The 18212-nt window shown below is 44.2% G+C and overlaps 1 protein-coding gene across 1 annotated transcript in view; it reads left to right on the forward strand.

The window, feature by feature from the left end:
• Nucleotides 1-6829: 6829 nt before the first annotated feature.
• Pds5a (PDS5 cohesin associated factor A) overlaps nucleotides 6830-18212 on the forward strand; it is a 99413-nt gene continuing 88030 nt past the window's right edge. The window contains exons 1-2 of the mRNA XM_075943349.1: nucleotides 6830-6966; nucleotides 7789-7963. Coding sequence (XP_075799464.1) covers nucleotides 7829-7963 — 135 coding nt within the window. The 5' untranslated portion in view covers nucleotides 6830-6966; nucleotides 7789-7828. The remainder of the gene's footprint in view (nucleotides 6967-7788; nucleotides 7964-18212) is intronic.

The following is an 18212-nucleotide window of genomic DNA, read 5'->3' on the forward strand; positions in this document are numbered from 1 at the left end:
GTGTCTTGGTTACCTCACTCAAAATAATGTTTTCTAGTTCCATCCAGTTTCCTGCAAAATTCAAGCTGCCGTTATTTTTTCTGCTGTGTAGTACTCCATTGTGTAAATGTACCACAATTTTTTTTTTATCCATTCTTAGATCGAGGGACATTTAGGTTGTTTCCAGGTTCTGGCTATGACAAACAAAGCTGCTATGAACATGGTTGAGCACATGTCCTTGTGGCATGATTGAGCATCCTTTGGATATATACCCAAAAGTGGTATTATTGGGTCTTGAGGAAGGTTGTTTCTTAATTTTCTGAGAAATTGCCACACAAAGGGGTTGTACCAGCTTGCATTCCCACCAGCAATGCAGAAGTGTCCCCCCCCCCGCCCCAATCTCTCCAGCATAAGTTGTCATCAGTGTTTTTGATCTTGGCCATTCTTACAGGTATAAGATGGAATCTCAGAGTTGTTTTGATTTGCATTTCTCTGGTGACTAAGGATGTTGAACATTTCCTTAAGTGTCTTTCAGCCATTTTAGATTCCTCTGTTGAGAGTTCTCTGTTTAGGTCTGTACTCCATTTTTTTTATTGGATTATGTGATCTTTTGGTGTCCAATTTCTTGAGTTCTTTGTATATTTTGGAGATCAGACCTCTGTCTGATGTGGGGGTTAGTGAAGATTTTTTTCCCATTCTGTAGGCTGTTGTTTTGTCTTGTTGACCGTGTCCTTTGCTTTACAGAAGCTTTTCAGTTTCAGGAGGTCCCATTTATTACTTGTTTCTCTGTGTCTGTGCTGCTGGGGTTCTATTTAGGAAGTGGTTCCCTGTGCCAATGCGTTCAAGTGTATTTTCCACTTTCTCTTCTAGAAGGTTCAGTGTGGCTGGCTTTATGTTGAGGCTGTTTTGGGTTTTGTGAGACAGGGTTTCTCTGTGCAGTTCTGGCTGTCCTGGAACTCACTCTGTAGACCAGGCTGGCCTCAAACTCAGAGATCTGCCTGCAGACATATTGGGGGGGGGGGAAGCACAAGCTCACAAAAAAAAACATGACAGTGACATTATTATGAAAACTCAGCCTTAGCTTAGGCTTGTCTCTAACACGCTCTTATAACTTAAATTAACATATAGTTTTTAATCTACAGTCTTCCATGCACTCATTACCTAACCTCCATTTTGCCCATCCTGCTTCCATCACGTCTGGCTGGCAACTCCACCATTCTTCTTCCCAGAGCTCTCTGTCCAGAAGTCCTGGCTATACATCCTGCCTAGTTACTGGCCATTTAGTTTTTTTTCTTTAAATTTTATTTTATGTGTCTGCATATATGTCTGTGTGAGGGTGTCAGATCCCTTGGAACTGGAGTTACAGACAGCTGTGTACTGTCATGTGGGTGCTGGGAATTGAACCTGGGTCCTCTGGAAGAGCAGACAGTGCTCTTAACCACTGAGCCATCTCTCCAGTCCCAGCCATTTAACTTTTTATTAAACCAATCACAATGACACATCTTCACACAATGTAAAGGAATATTCTACATTTTCCCCTTTTTATCTAAATAAAAAGAAAGGTTTTAACTCTAACACAGTAAAACTATATACAACAAGAACAAGTATCAGATAAGAATTACATTTACAATGTACAGTTCACTTGCATTTAACAATTGTTTTTGTTTTTGATTTTTTTCGAGACAGGGCTTCTCTGTGTAATAGTCCTAGCTGTCCTGGAACTCAGTTTGTAGACCAGGCTACCTTCAAACTCATAGAGATCTGCCTAACTCTGTCTCCCAAGTGCTGGGAGTAAAGGCATGTGCCACCACCAACTGGCCGCATTTAGCAAATTTAGAGAAAATACTCGATTATCTATATCCTATCTTAGTCAAAGTTTTATAGCTAAACCATTTTTGTCATGACTTGTATTACCATTCTAAAAATATCTTTTAGACCTTAGAACATCTTTTTAAATAATCAAATCAAGTTTTTATGTTTCTAAACTTTATATCTCTTATGTAAGTTTCTTTTTGAATTTAGTAATAAGGAAAACTGTAAAACAGTAACTAATCTTCATTGCCCATCAAAGTCCCAAGAAGAATAAAATATTACTTGAGTAAAGAGGAAATGCAGAGAAAGAGACTTTTTTTTTTTTTGAGACAGGGTTTCTCTGTAGCTTTGGAGTCTGTCCTGGAGCTAGCTCTTGTAGACCAGACTGGCTTTGAACTCACAGAGATCCTCCTGCCTCTGTGCTTCTAGTGCTGGAATTTAAGGTGTGCACCACCATCGCCCAGCAAAAGAGACCTTTTTTTTGTTTTGTTTTGTTTTGAGGACAGGGTTTCTCTGTAGCTTTGGAACCTGTCCTGGAACTAGCTCTGTAGACCAGGTTAGCCTCAAACTCACAAAGACCCACCTACCTCTGCCTCTTTTTTTTTTTTAAATATTTATTTATTATGTATACAGTATTCTGTCTGTGTGTATGCCTGCAGGCCAGAAAAGGGCACCAGACTCCATTACAGATGGTTGTGAGCCACCATGTGGTTGCTGGGAATTGAACTCAGGACCTTTGGAAGAGCAGACAATGCTCTTAACCTCTGAGCCATCTCTCCAGCCCCCTACCTCTGCCTCTTGAGTGCTGGGATTAAAGGTATGTGCCATCACCACCCAGTGAGAAAGCAACTTCTAAAACTATGCAATGAGCTGGGCGGTGGTGGCGCACGCCTTTAATCCCAGCACTCGGGAGGCAGAGGCAGGTGGATCTCTGTGAGTTCGAGACCAGCCTGGTCTACAAGAGCTAGTTCCAGGACAGGCTCCAAAACCACAGAGAAACCCTGTCTCGAAAAACAAAACAAAAAAAACAACAACAAAAAAATAAAACTATGCAATGATAGACATCTGGCTACCTGGACATGCATCCAGGGTTTCTCTGTAATGTTGAGGCATCAGTCCTTGGGCTAAAGTATGTCAATATCTGACAGACTTTCTGTAAAATAGGAATTTTTTGAAGGACTGTCCTACTTTGTCTTGGCAAAGTTTGGCAGTCGCTTTCCTTTGCATCCTATTTGTCCAGTTCGGACAGCAGACTGTCAGCAATCAAGGCAAGAGTAGTTTCTTGCCCAGTGGCCAGTTTTTGTCACAGGGAAAGCAAACTCCATATAGAGGTTCTTTGATGCCCATCATCCTTTTTAAATTTAAATTGGTGTTGCCAGGAGCATGTATACGGATGTACCCCTACATGGACCATGTGCATGTATATGGATGTACATCTATATGGACCATGTGCATGTATACAGATGTACACCTATATGGACCATGCGCATGTATATGGATGTACATCTATATGGACCATGTGCATGTATAGAGATATACACCTATATGGACCATGTACATGTATACGGATGTACACCTATATGGACCATGTGCGTGTATATGGATGTACATCTATATGGACCCATGAGTATATATACGGATGTACACCTATATGGACCCATGTGCATGTATACAGATGTACACCTACATGGACCATGTGCATGTATACGGATATATACCTATATGGACCCATGTGTATGTATATGGAGGTACACCTACACAGACCCAAGTGTATGTATACAGATGTACATCTATATGGACCCAGAGTCTCATGTGCTTACAGGAGCAAGGCTAACATATTTATGGCTCTTGTTTCTCTTTCCCCTATAGACTACCTATACAGATCTTAGGGAAGGGTGGGGCTTTGTGACCACTCTCCCTGAAACAGGATGATTTGAGCTTAGTGGTTCCAGATCAGTCTGTGCAACACAGACCATCTCCAGGATTAAAGAGGGAGAGTCTCGGGCTGGAGAGATGGCTCAGAGGTTAAGAGCATTGCCTGCTCTTCCAAAGGTCCTGAGTTCAATTCCCAGCAACCACATGGTGGCTCACAACCATCTGTAATGGGGTCTGGTGCCCTCTTCTGGCCTTCGAGCATAGACACAGACAGAATATTGTATACATAATAAATAAATAAATAAATAAAATTTAAAAAAAAAAAGAGGGAGAGTCTCACACAGTGAGTCACACCTCTGAACCCAGCTCAGGAGGCCGAGGCATGGCTGCAGGGAGTTTGAGGCTAACTTGGCAAAAACAGTGAATTTCAGACCAGCCTGAGCCAGAGTAAAATCCTGTCTCATAGGAAAAAAAAAAAGCAAAACCAAGCCAGGCATGCAGTACACACTTTTAATCCCATCACTCAGGAGGCAAAGAGAGGTGAGGATCTGTGAGTTCAAGACCTGGTCCTAGGAAGTTTCAGTCAGCCAGCGCTACATAGTGAGACCATATCTCTAGAAAACAAACACAAACCATTCAAGCAAATGTGTCAGAGGCTGGCAAGATGGTTTAGCAGGTAAATGGCTGGCTATTGGTGCCAAGCCTGACCACATGGTAGAGAGAACTGACTTTTTTTTTTGAGACAGGGTTTCTCTGTGTAATAGCCCTAGCTGTCCTGGAACTAGTTCTTATAGACCAGGCTGGCCTGGAATTTACAGAGATCTGCCTGCCTCTGCCTCCCGAGTGCTGGAAATAAAGGCGGTCCGCCCCGCAGAGAATGGACTTCTGCAAGTTAACCCCTGACCTCCATAGGATTGACTGTTGTGATGTTCTCAAAACTTCTCCACAAATAAATGAGTTAAAAATATATGTATAAAGACTCAAAAAACATCAGGTAGGTGTCCTGCCTGATGCATGTTATTCTAGAAGTTGGGAGGCTGACCTGGGCTATATAAATGAGACAATGTCTCAAACACAGCAGCAGCAAAACAATAAACAACTTTCAGTGGGAGGTTGCTTCTCTTTGCTCTTTTAGAAAGGATCTCCTTGGAACTCATGTTTCACCTGCCTTGGGCCGGAGAAGTTAGTGTTACAGGATTGCCCCATTCTGTGCCAAAAGACAGACATTCTAAAGAGTATCACAATTTGTTTCAGTTACGTTACAAATCCCAGAGTTTACTATCTTGAGTGCTTACAAAACTATACAATAGTAGGAGGTTTGTGTAAGAGTGGCCCCCTATGCTCTCCCTGCCTCATGTTTTACTAGCTGTCTAGAAGTCTTGAGCTCCAGAAATAGCTGCAATCAGAGGCTAGTTAAAAGGCGGGTATTTTAAAGAACATCGAATAAATTCAGCCACCGCTCATTTTATTATTATAGGACCCAGCCAGGACAAACTCAATAGAGTCTCGAGTCTCAGTAGTTTATTCTAAGGCAATACCTGGTTCCAGGAAAGACCATAAACTGAGACTATCCCGGCACCACGCAGGAACAGACTATCCAAAGGAAATTCCTAATGTTCCAACCATTGTAGATAGAATCACCTGCCAGCTTTTTACCAGGACAAATGGCAGTCAACCTGGGGTCCTTAGAAATCCCTCACCCCCACCTTTGCTACTATAAACACTCAACACTAACTGAGCTCGGGGCTCTCCGATTACTCCAATACGTTGGACACACGGAGAGTTCGAGTTTGTAAACTTGTTAAGAATAAAGGCTCTTTGCTTTTACATACAGGACTCGGTCTCTTGGTTGGGTTTAGGGGGACTCCGTGATCTGGGCACAACAATCGTCACCATCATCATCATTATTTGCTTCTTGACAAGGTTTCTTTATGTATGTAGCTCTGGCCATCCTGGAACTCGCTCTATAGACCAGGCTGGCCTCAAACTCAGAGCTCCACCGCCTGGTTTATTATTCTTAATTCGTTTCCTGAAAATTATGCATGTATTGTCCTGATTCATTCGCTTCAATATTTACCTTAAATTACTCAAGCGCTGCTTCACTGAGTTTTTCTTGGCAATCGTTTCCTTTGGACGAAAGAAAAAGTTAAGCTTTGGTGTATTTACAAGTTTTTAAAAAAATGAGACTCAAACTCACACGAGTCACCCAGGTACTGGTAAATCTGTAAGATCCCACTCCCAGCTCCCATTTTTTCTGGGTTTTCACTGTCAGAAACTCCGATCTGTGTTTCTAGCCCGTATCTTGGATGACTGAGAGGCCAGAAGCCCGAGAACCACAGCTTGAGAGCGTCCCGTTGCCAACTTCCGATACTGCAGCTTTGAAAAAAGTCTTGTGAGGCGTCTAAGGTCGTAGGGTGCGATCTCGGGCGAAGACACAAGAATGAGCAAGACCACGTTGTGCCCCTTCGTAAAACTTTGCCTCGGCTTCTAGAGCTACGTCTGGAGGAGAAACCAGCAATTTCTCCGAGCAATTAACCATCTTTCCAGCCCGTCCGCCTCACACGTCCCCCACCAGACAAGCTTCCGAGAGCCCCGAACTCCGAGCGGGCCGCGAGCGTCCCAGGTCAGCGCCTCCCGACCTCCGCTTCCCGCCACCGGGGCTCCACCTCCTCCGCGCGCCCGCTCGGCTGCCGGCCTCCCGGAGGCGCCCGCGCGGCCGGGTCTTGGCGCCAAACGGGTGGCGGCGCTGTCCACCCCGGCGCGCGGCCGCGTCGGGCCCGAGGGAGGCGGGGGTTCGGCCGGCGGAAGAAGGGGCGGGAGCGAGGCGCGCGTTGCTCTCGCGTGCTCTCGCGCCGCTCGCGTGACGGGCCCTGGGTGTGCGCGAGGCTCCCGCTCCGCGGGGCACGGGCAGCCGGGAGCGCGCCGCGGCGAGAGGGCGGCGGGTGCGGGTGGGCGCGAGGTGCGGGCGAGCGAGCGGGCCGGCGGGCGGGCGAGCGCGGGGGGCGCGCGGGCGTGCACCCGCGCGCGGGCTCTCTGTGGAGTCGCGGCCGAGGCTGCGCTTCCTCAGCCCGACGGAGAGCGGCAGTGTCGCCTCGGCCGGCGCACGCTCGGCCCGCGTCTCCCCCCGCGGCGGCTGCTCCTCGGCACCGCCAGCCCCAGCGCCGCTCCGGGGCGGGCGGGCGGCGGCGGCGGGACCCGCGGAGCCGCTTTGTGTGCAGGCCGACGAGGGGCGGCGGCGGCGGCACAACCACCTGACAGAGGCCTGGCGCTCGCTGCACCGTCCGCCCGCATGAGGAGGAGGTAAAGCGGCGGCCGGGCTCGCGCCCTCGGCGGCGGCAGCGAGGGAGGGACGGAAGGGGGAGACCGCAGGGGAGGGCGCGCGCCGAGGCCCGGCGGGGTCGTCCGGAGCGGCCACTCAGGCCTCGGAGGTGCCGGGTGGCGCCGGGCGGCCGAGGGGCGGGAGACGCCGCCGGGCTCGGTTGCTGAAGTTACGGAACAAAATGTGAAGTGCGGAGCCGCGTCCTCCGCTTCCTGGAGCGGGGCTCGGGCCGGGGGCGGCTGCCGGGGGTGGCGGGCTTGTTGGGGAGGGGCGGCCGCGAGGCGGGGACGCTGGGGGCCCGGGGCTCGGCGCGGCCAGGGCGTTCTGCTCCCGGGCGCCGGCGTCGCGCGTGGGTCCTCTTGGGGACCTAGTTTTGCGGCCTAAGCTGAACCCTCTAGGCCTCGCGTCTCCTTTCCCGGAGGGGACCGGCCAGACGGGGACCCGGCCGCTTCTCCTGGGCCGAGTTGGGGCCTTTGGGTCCTCGCTGGTTCCTCGAGGCCACCAAACTTCCGACCTAGGTGCCCGGGGGTGCATTTCATTGTGAAAAGAGGGCTAGGAAACTCCGGGCGCTGTTCGGTACCTCCCGCGGCCGCGGCAGCCGGGAGTCCGGTGGCTCCGGGGCTGGAGCGGGTGGGGGCGGCGGACGCCTAGCGGGGTTCCGAGTCCCAGAGGTGGAGCGAGTGGTGGGGGGTTCCCCGGTCTCGGCGAAAGAAAGGGCTCTTCCCAGATTAGAGATTTTTGAAATGAAAAAGAGGTTACAAAGTCGCCCCTTTCTCGCTGAACTTTGGTTTTCTGACCGATAGAGGCCGGTAGAGGACTGTGAAAGAAAAGTTATCCCCCAGGATGGACTTCTCGCAGCCGAAGCCTGCCGCTGCCCTCTGTGGCGTCGTGAGTGCGGACGGAAAGATCGCTTACCCCCCGGGAGTAAAGGAAATCACCGACAAGATCACCACCGACGAAATGATCAAACGGCTGAAGGTAAGCTTCTGGGTCGATGATCTGCGCTCCGGATGGCTTGGTGACTCGTGGTTCCACTGGACTATGCGGCGTGGCCTTTGGAGTTTTGAAATACGAAGTTTTTAAAGATAGCTTATCGTCTTCTCTCTTGAAAGTATTCCAACTTGGATAGGTTCTGAAAGGACCTAAGTGAAAGGACATTTAAAAGGAGTGTGATTGTTTACTGTTCCTGTTTATTAAGCATAAAAACTCAGATTTGGTTGCTTCTCATCTCCCTGTGATCCCTTTCATTTACTGAATATTGTGGTATGTACCCTTAAGTGTAGGCAGTGATTTGCCCCGGAAAGTTCCTTTTGGGTTTTTCTGTAGCCTTGACTGTATTGGAATTTACTTTGTAGACCAGGCTGGCCTTACATGGTTCGCCTGCCTCTGTTTCCCAAGTGCTGGTATTAAAAGCGGTCAGTACTGCTCGCTGAAAGTTACTGTTTTTATCAACTCCAAATAAGACTGATGTGAGCATAGGCAACCTTTTTTTTTTTTTTTATGACCTTATGTGTATTGGTGTTTTGCCTGCATACATGTCTGTGTGAGGGTGTTGGATCCCTGGAACTGAGTTACAAGCAGTTGTGAGCTGCTGTGTGGGTGCTGGGAATTGAACCTGGGTCCTCTGGAAAAGCAGCCAGTGCTCTTAACCACTGAGCCATCATCATCATCCATATAGCAACACCCCCCACTCCATTTTCACACAATTTTCGAATAGCTCGAAGCTTAACTATGTATTCAGTGTGGCTAAATTTGAACTTAAAATGATTTAAGTACAGACGCCCAGGAAATTTGAGGACTGTATTATCGCTATTTCTGTGAGGTTTATCTTCCTTGGTGTAAATGTGATAATCCTTAATGTCAGTGTTGTATGCTTCAATTTTGCATTGGTCGGTGTTGGGCTTTCTTTTCTGTGGACATAGATTGTGGATGGAGCCTTACCAAATGAGGGCAGTTTTTGTTAGTGAGTCAGTTTCAGGTAGTGATTGTCACTTTAGGGAAACTTACATTCACCGGGGAATATTGTAGGCATTTTGGTTGCCATAGTTGGGGCTTGTTTGGAATAGGAAGACGGGGGCAATGGGTTCTGCTAGGAAACTAACTAGTTTAGATGAAAGATCTTAAACTTTGTAAGTAGGGCATTGACAGTGGAAATAGACAAAGAATGGGTCAGATGAGCTGTTGGAGAAAGGATCTCGTGTAGCCCTGCTGGTCTTGAATTTACCACTTTGCTGCCTCACTTTCCAAATGCTAGAATTACACCACATCCTGTTAAAACAGTGATTCTCAAATGAGGGGTTGAGACCCCTTTGGGAGTCGAACCACCCTTTCACACGTGGCATATCAGATATTTACATTTACTGGTAGCAAATTTCAGTTATGAAGTAGCAACAAAAATAATTTTGTGGCTGGTGTCACTACAGCATGAGGAACTGTATTAAAGGGTCCCAGCATTACAAAGGTTGAGAACCGTTGTACTAAGATGCTTCAAAGTTCATCCAGACGTGGTGGAAGGCCAGGCAAGAAACATGGTTGACAACTTTTCTGCCTTGTACAACTTTATTTTATGTGCATTGGTGTTTTGCCTGCATTTCTGACTGTGTGAGGGTTTTGAATCTCCTGGAACTGAAGTTACAGACAATTTTGAGCTGCTGTGTGGGTGCCGGGAATTGGACTGGGGTTCTCTGGAATAGCAGCCCGTGCTCTTGATTGCTGAGACATCTGTCTAGCCCCTTTGTGCAACTTTATTCAATGTATTTTTAGGGCCTGATTTTAGAATTGAGTATAATGTCTAGTAAGTTTTGTGTGTTTAAAATATTCCTGTGGTTTCCTTTCCATTTGTTGCCATTTTGAAAGAATCAGTTTCTTTAATTAAAACGGGTCTTTTCTGTTTTCTTTCCATTCCCTTTTACTGGGGTGGGGAGGATGCATGTGTAGGCAGTGCATATTAAACCCAGGCCCTGCTCTACCTACCACCCCAGCCTAAGGCAGGTAAATCTTTTTTGTTTTGTTTTTGTTTTGGCCTAAAACTTGGTATAAAAATGAGGCTGATCTTAAATTTCCCTCAGTTCTCTCGATTCTCTCTGTCTTTGAAGTGTCACTGTGCTCAACTAAAATTTTTGTGTGAGAATGCCTATATGTCTGTGTTTGTGTGTGTGCGTACTTATGTGTTTATGTGTAGGTACATAGGCACTTTTGTGTAAGTTTGTGGAGGCCTGTGGACAGTCTTGGGTATTATTACCTTCTGTCCTCTGGCCTTTGAGAGAACACCTGTGAAGTCCACCTCCTTTGAAACAAGGTTTCTGATTGTCCTGGAGTTCACCAATTAAGTTAGATTGGCTATCCAGTGGGTCTGGAGAATCCTCCTGCTGAGATTGCAATTGTTTTGTCCACGTGGAGCTTTTTATGCTGTCCTGGGGATCGGAGCTCAAACTTAGATCCTTACACTTGGAAGAAAAGCACTGGTCACTTTGTTTCTCCTTAGCTCTCCAAAGTGAATCTTGGTACTTGTACTGAGAGTTTGTTAATGCTTCATAAGATTATATTGGGCGGTGGTGGCGCATGCCTTTAATCCCAGCACTTGGGAGGCAGAGGCAGGTGGATCTCTGTGAGTTCGAGGCCAGCCTGGTCTAGAAGAGTTAGTTCCAAGACAGGAACCAAAAGCTACGGAGAAACCCTGTCTGGGAAAAAAAAAAAAAGATTATATTGGGTATTTCGGTTAAGACTGAATGACTAAGAAAAATAAAGCTGTTCGATAAAATTAGAATTATACCTGTATGTGTGTGTTTTGTCCTGTTGTATTTTATTCCCTACCCCAGTTTGTTTTTTAGTGTTTTTGAGACAGGGTCTCTCTACTTGTCCCTGGCTGTCACAGAACTCATTATGTAGACCAGGGTGGCTTCCTCTGCCAGGGATGCTGGGGTTAAAGATGTGTTCCAATAAGATCAGCTACTCAACCCAGGTTTTTGACCAGTTTTGAGACAGGCTCTTTTTTGTTTGTTTTTTGATACAGGGTTTCTCTGTGTAAAAGCCCTGGCTGACCTAGAACTTACATTGTACACCAGGCTGGCCTCAGACTCAGAAATCCACCTGCCTCTGCCTCCCAAGTGCTGGGATTAAAGATATGTGCTATTAGGGTTCCCTGACCTGTGGGAAGCCCAAGGACCGCCCACCTCTATCCAGGTCTCTTAAGGTGAGCATCCAAACTGCCTAGGCTCCCCCAAAGCCAGTACGTGCAGTAGGATCAAAAACCCACTGCGATTGTTCTTGAGTTCCCATTCTTCCTCATTGCCCGCTATGTGATGATGCTGTTTGAGCAGATGAGGGAGGGTGACTTGATCGGGGGAGGGGGAGGGAAATGGGAGGCGGTGGCGGGGAGGAGGCAGAAATCCTTAATAAATAAATAAATTTTTAAAAAAAGATATGTGCTATTACTGCTTGGAATGAGACAGTGTCTTACTGTTTAGCTCAGGCTAATCTTAGAGTCACAGATCCTTCCTTGGCCTCCTGATATGAGTGTGCTGGGATAACAGATATGTGCCACAAACCTAGGAATCATCTAGTTTTGATTAAGTGTTTAAATTAAGAATATTGAAAAATGTCCCCATACATGCCTTATTCGGCAATTCGGGAGGCAGAAGCAGGTAGATCTCTGAAGTTGAGGACAGAGTGAGTTCCAGGACAGCAAGGACTTCACAGAGAAACCTAGTCTTCAAAAAACAAAACAAAAATTGAAATAGCGAGGCATGGTCGTGTTCACATTTAATCCCAACACTCAAGGAGAGCAGGTGGATCTCTGTTATTGCCAGGCCAGCCTCGTCTACATAGCGAATTCTAGGCCAGCTAGGAGTACACACTGACACCCTGTCTCCAAAAAATAAATAAAATTAGATAAAAGAATATTAAAACCTTGAATTCTTAGGGGTGAGCAGTCTTTTTTTTTTTTAAATAAGAAAATTTGGGTCCAACTTGGATCCTTTATTGTGGAAGGAGAATGGATTCCCACAAGTTCTTAGACCTTCACCTGCAAGCCATGCATATTCTCTTTCTCTTCTCTCCCTTTCTTTCTTTCTTTCTCTCTCTCTCTCTCTCTTTCTTTCTTTCTTTCTTTCTTTCTTTCTTTCTTTCATACACACACACAGTAAAGTGCAATGAAAATTTAAAAACAGGAAGTTATGACATACTTTTCCATTTAAAGATAGATAAATATTAGAAGCATTCTTGACTGCAAAAGGTCAAGGACAACACTGGGTTAGCTATTCATTTATTATGAATTCTTTTGCAAGTTAGTTGATACACATTTTTATAAATTTTACTTTTTGGTTTTTTGAGACAGGGTTTCTCTGTAGCCCTGGCTGTCCTGGAACTAGCTTTTGTAGACCAGCTGGCCTCGATTTCACAGAGATCTGCCTGCCTCTGCTTCCCAGTTGCTGGGAATTGAAGATGTGCATCAGTTTTTCTTGTTGCTGTTGCTGTTTAATAAAGAGAAAATCACATAGCCCAGGAGACCAGGCTGGCCTTGGATTTAAGATCCTCCTCACTTCACATCTGAAATGCTGTGATTACAGGTATAAACCACCACGCTTGAGGATTGAGTCTAGTGCTTCATGCATGCTAAACTGGCACCCTACCAACTGACCCATAGCCTCAGCGAGAGATGATCTCTTCATGCCCAGACTACTCCGAGAATTCTGATCCTCTTATATCCTAGGGGTCACAAAAATGTACCACTACATGAGCTTGGCTCCATACTTTAAGAAAAAAGCGTGTTTCTGTATATAGGTGTACTGTGCCTTGGTGTGCATGTGAAGTCAGAGAACAACTGAAAGTAGTTCTCTTTTTCTACCCCGGCCCCAGGGATTGAACTCAGATCGTTTGGCTTGGTTGCATCTTATTGCTAAGCACTTTTATTTGTTACTGGCTCCATAATTTTACAGTTAGAAGGATCCTAAAAAATTCTGGAACTCACTCTTAGCAGATGACAAAAGTTATGTCTGTTGTATCTAAATGACTCAGTAGCTGGTTAGTGGCAGATTCAGGGCAGTGGCATTGTATTTGTTTTGGTCTGATGTAACTTGCATCTAAGGCGTCTTTAGTAGATACGGCTAAAAATTTGTGATGTTTTAAAAAGTGTCGGGAACCAGCCTCGGACAAAAATACCTCTTACCAGGGTAGAGGTGTGTGTATTTAGAAAATATTAATAAAGGATATGAAGATGTGAAAGAAATTAATAGAGTGGAGAAACAAAGTATAGTACCGGGAGGGAGTTCCAGTGAGTGTTTAAAATTAAATATTTCAGTTTAAATGTCCACAGCACATGTGTGGAGAGGTAGGACAATTTTGAATAGTTGCTTCTCTCCATCTGCTTTTAAGTGTTCCAGGGATCAAACTTAGGTTGTCAAATTTGGCAATTGCCTTTGCTCTCTGAGCCATCTCACCAGCCATCACACCAGAGTTGTGATAGAGAGAGGAAGAGGGTGGGCTTGCTGGCTGATTTATCTGATCCCTAGCTAAGGATGACCTTGAACTTCTCATTCTGCTTCTACCTTCCCAGGTATTCTAAAGCAGGCACACCTCTTTGCTAGGTTTCTTTAGTCTACTCAGGACATCCTCAGGTTTGCATAGTAAAATATATATATATATATATTTTATTTTTTGAGACATGGTCTTTCTACATAGTCCTGGCTGCCTCTGAAGTGCTGAAATTGAAATTGCGCACCATAATGCCTGGGCATAGTAAAATTTCAATTTGGTGTTTCTCAGGAACTACTCTATTTTGTTAGATTTCATTACACTTGGTTTCCTTTTGTTCCCCTTGAATATACTAGGTTCATTTCTGCTTTAATAGATTGTTCACATTGTATAGCCCAGAACATCTTTTGCTATAGGTATCAGTTTTTACTAAGGGAAGTGTCTTGTGTCTTAGATTTCTTATTGGGTAGTTTTTTTGTTTTGGAAGCAGGGTTGTTGTTTTGGTTTTCCTGCTTTTTCCAGTTAGTGTTTGTCTGTGTAACATCCCTAGCTATCCTGGAACTATTTCTGTAGACCAGGCTGGCTTCGAACTCCCAGAGATCTGCCTGCTTCTGCCTCCTGAGTGTTGGAATTAAAGGCATGCGCCACCACCGCCCGGCCCTGAAGTTTTATTAGTACTGGACATTTGTTTCTTTGATTTGTCTTCTGTGCACTAGATCACATTTGTTCACTTATTGATTATCACAGCGTATTCTTCCATCTTAATACCTGGTACATATACATAACAAATATTTGTTAAATGATTAAGTACTTTCATGTAGGGGGATTTTAATCCCTCCTACTCTTAATTTAAATTTTTAAGAAAATTGTATGCTGTGCTCACTTGCAGATGTCAGACTATTCTTGGGAGTCAGTTATGCCTTTTCACTTGGGAGTCAGTTATGCCTTTTCACCTTGTTGCAGCAAGGTCTCTTTCTGCCATCTTGAGTACTCTGAAGTAGCTGTCCTGCAAGTTTTAAATAATTTTCCTGTCTTCCATTTTGTAGTAAGAGTACTAGAAATATGTTGTTTTGGGGGGAATTTAAGATGTTAAAAGTTCACTTTCCCCCTCTACCTTAATCTAATATAGGATTATAAATATATATAATTTCTTTTAATTTTAGTCATTTCTCCATATCCTCTTTTGATTCTGGCCTTTTATTCTTTCATATTTATTTTAAATCTTGTTCCATGTGCTGGGGTTTGAACTCAGGGAGTTGCTCATGCTTGGCTAGTATTCATTACGGCCTCCTGAGCTACAGCCTCCACCCTGATGTAATCTTTTTTACTTTTAGATATATTTATTTTATGTGTATGAGTATTTTGCTTGCATGTATGTCTTTGTACCATGTGTGTGCTTTGCGGCCTCTTGGTCAAAAGAGGGCATTGTATTTCCTAGAATTGGAGTTACAGATGGTTGTAGATTGCCATGATGGTGTTGAGACTGAACACCAGTCCTCTGGAAGAGAAGCAAGTCCAGCCCAGCATAACCTTTTTAATGCATTCATCTAGTATGTCTTAAGGTTCTCTTACTATTCTGATTCTCTTATTTTATGGCAAGTATACTATTTAGGGAGAGTTGAATAGAATAGTCTTTTTTACATTATATTGGGAAACATGTCACTCGTCCTGCTAGGTATGCTATTTAATATTTGGTCTTTTGGTTTTTTTTTTTTTTTTTTTTTGCTTTTTGAGACAGGGTTTTCTCTGTGTAGATTTGGAGTCTGTCCTGGAACTCGCTCTATAGACCAGGATAGACCAGGCTGGCTTCGGACTCACAGAGATCCGCCTGCCTCTGCCTCCTGAGTGCTGGTTTTAAAGGTGTGTGCCACCACTGCCTGGTGTGAAGCAAATTTTTTTCCTTTGCAATTAGTAAGTAGTGCTTTAGAAAATAATTTATTAGACTACCTTGTTTTTTAACTGTTTTATTTGCTTTTCTATTGCTGGGTTAAATGACTGACCCAAAGCAACTTAGGAGAGGAAGGTATTTGTTTTGGTTAGAGGTTACAGCTCATCTAGGGAAGCCAAGGAAGTAACTGAAGTAGAGACCAAGGAGGAGTTCTGCTTACTCAGTTGCTCTCTATGGCTTGCTCAGCTCTCATATATAACCCAGGACTACCCGTCCAGGAATGGCAGTGCCCCCAGTAGACTGGGCCCTTCTAAATCAGTCATTAACCAAGAAAATACCCTCAGTGTGGCAGAGACAAGCAAATCTCTGAGTTCATGGCCAGCCCTGTCTGAATTAGCATTTTCCAGGCCAGCCAAAACTACACAGTAAGACCCTGTCTCAAAAAACACAAAAAGCAAAAGCAAAGAAAAGAAAATGCCTCACAGACATGCCTACAGGCCAGTCTGATGGAGGCTCTGTTTGTGTCAAATTATCAAAAGCTATCACAATTATCCATGTTTAGAAAAAGATGTCACACTGTATTTTTTGAGTTGAGGTTCAGGCTGTCCAAATTTAGCTCTGGTATCCTTTTTAATATTAGTGTCTTTTTCTTTTTGAGATAGTGCCTTACTGTGTAGACTAGACTGGCATGGAACTTGTATTAATTCTCCTGCCTCTGAGATTTCTTGAATCACTTTGTCCAGCTAAAGAATCTCCCTTTCCAAACTGAGAATTAAATCAAGGCAAGAGCTCCACTACTGCTGAGCTGCATTATTTCTCAGCTCGCGGTCCCTACTGTCTTTTTTGCATTCTCTTTTACCTCCCTTTGACTGGGCACAAGTCTGTATTGATCACAGCTCCTTCAGGAGACTGAAGTGGGACTACCAGGTGGCACTGATGTAGTCCAACTATGCTTTATGAGCTGATGTAGGTAGTGGAAATGGTTGAAGGTCTTGTCATACAAGCCCACTATGCTTCCTAGCATATATACCTCCAGCAGGATAATCTTGTCACAAAGGTAGATCTTCACCATTTTTGGCTTCTTCGTGGGTGGTACCTCATTGGCCTTGTTCAAGCTGCTGAATACAGTGAGTGCAGCATCCACTGCAGGCCTTGGTTTAGGGGTCACCTCTGGCAGGTGCTGTAAATTGTACCAACTGCTCACAGGGCATGTCCAGCATAGTAGGTGAAATTGAAGAAGCTCTACTTCTGCTCATTTTCAACATCTTGCCAGGTGCTCAGAAAATAACACATCACCTACACCCATGCGATTGTCTTTTAAGAAGTGAGCCCTTCACTTCTTGTCTAAGGTGTTATTTATTGTGTGCTTCCTGGCCCAGATTTGGGAAGCTCTTTTATTCCGGTGGCCCTATTTTCAGTTTTAATAGAAGGTGGCATTAATAAATCAAAATCTAGGGTTTGTATTTGCCTGTAGGATATAATCCTTTCAGTTCTCAATATACAGAGCTAGGAAATGAATTTAAGTTTATTTAATCAGTAAGTCAAATGCCTGTTTGGATACCCCCGGTTGAAACTCATCGCAATTCTTCCTAGGCTTTCCTCCTTTTCATATTTAGATTTTTTCTTTTTATAAAGTAGGCCTGGTTTCTATAACATTTTCATACTATCCTACTGTAAGCACAAAAGTAAATCACATCTTTTTTTAAATCAGTATCAATCATAAGATTTCTTTCTTTGATTAAAAGTTGAAGAGCTAGGGATTGTGCCCAGGATCTCAGGCTCATTCTGACTCATATACTTCCTGCCTACAAGATTTCCTTGCAGTTCATTTTGCTTTATTATTACTGTGTATGTGCATGGGCACATAGGTGCTATGGCATGTGTCAGAGACAACTTTGTGGAGTTGGTTCTCTTTGATCTTTATGTGATTTCCTGGGATCGAACATAAGTTGTGGGTGTTCATGGCAAGCAAGCACCTTTACTCACTGCGACATCTTGCTGGCCCTGCAGTTTTGTTTTCCCCATTAGAGAACATGTGAAGTACAGTGTTTCTTAGTTAACTTGAAATTGAAACTTTTAACTGCTTTCTGGTGTGTGTGTGTCCAGTTATTTAGAATATATATCTTCTTAAAGAACACTCATAAATATCTTTAAAGAATGTGGTAAAACTCTAGGCAGTAATAAAATGAAGTTGCTTTTAGATCCTTGTAAAATAATTCTTTACCAAAATGGTAATTTTGTCTATTCAGTTTTCATGGCTTCTTTAATTGTAATTCTTAATGTTTTTGTTCCATGTCCTACTATTACTATCTTATGGTTTACTTTTTTAATGGACTATTGTTTTTAGAGTAATTTTAGGTTGACAGAAAAGTTAACTGGAAGGGACAGAGTACCACTCTACCCTACTGTGATACCTTTGTGTCCAAATTATCACATCATTATCACTCAAGTTCATATCCCTATTTTTTTTTGCTTTTTTTAAATTGATATTTATTGAGCTCTACATTTTTCTCTGCTCCCCTCCCTGCCTCTCCTGTCCCCATTTCAACCCTCCCCCAAGGTCCCCATGCTCCCAATTTACTCAGGAGATCTTGTCTTTTTCTACCTTCTACTTCCCATGTAGATTAGATCTATGTAAGTCTCTCTTAGTGTCCATATTGTTGTCTAAGTTCTCTGGGATTGTGGTTTATAGGCTGGCTTTCTTTGCTTTGTGTTTAAAAACCACCTATGAGTGAGTACATATGATAATTGTCTTTCTGTGTCTGGGTTACCTCACTCACAATAATGTTTTCTAGCTCCATCCATTTTCCTGCAAAATTCAAGTTGTCGTTATTTTTTTCTGCTGTGTAGTACTCCATTGTGTAAATG

Source organism: Microtus pennsylvanicus, chromosome 12 (assembly GCF_037038515.1).
Source record: "Microtus pennsylvanicus isolate mMicPen1 chromosome 12, mMicPen1.hap1, whole genome shotgun sequence".
Lineage (NCBI taxonomy): Eukaryota > Metazoa > Chordata > Mammalia > Rodentia > Cricetidae > Microtus > Microtus pennsylvanicus.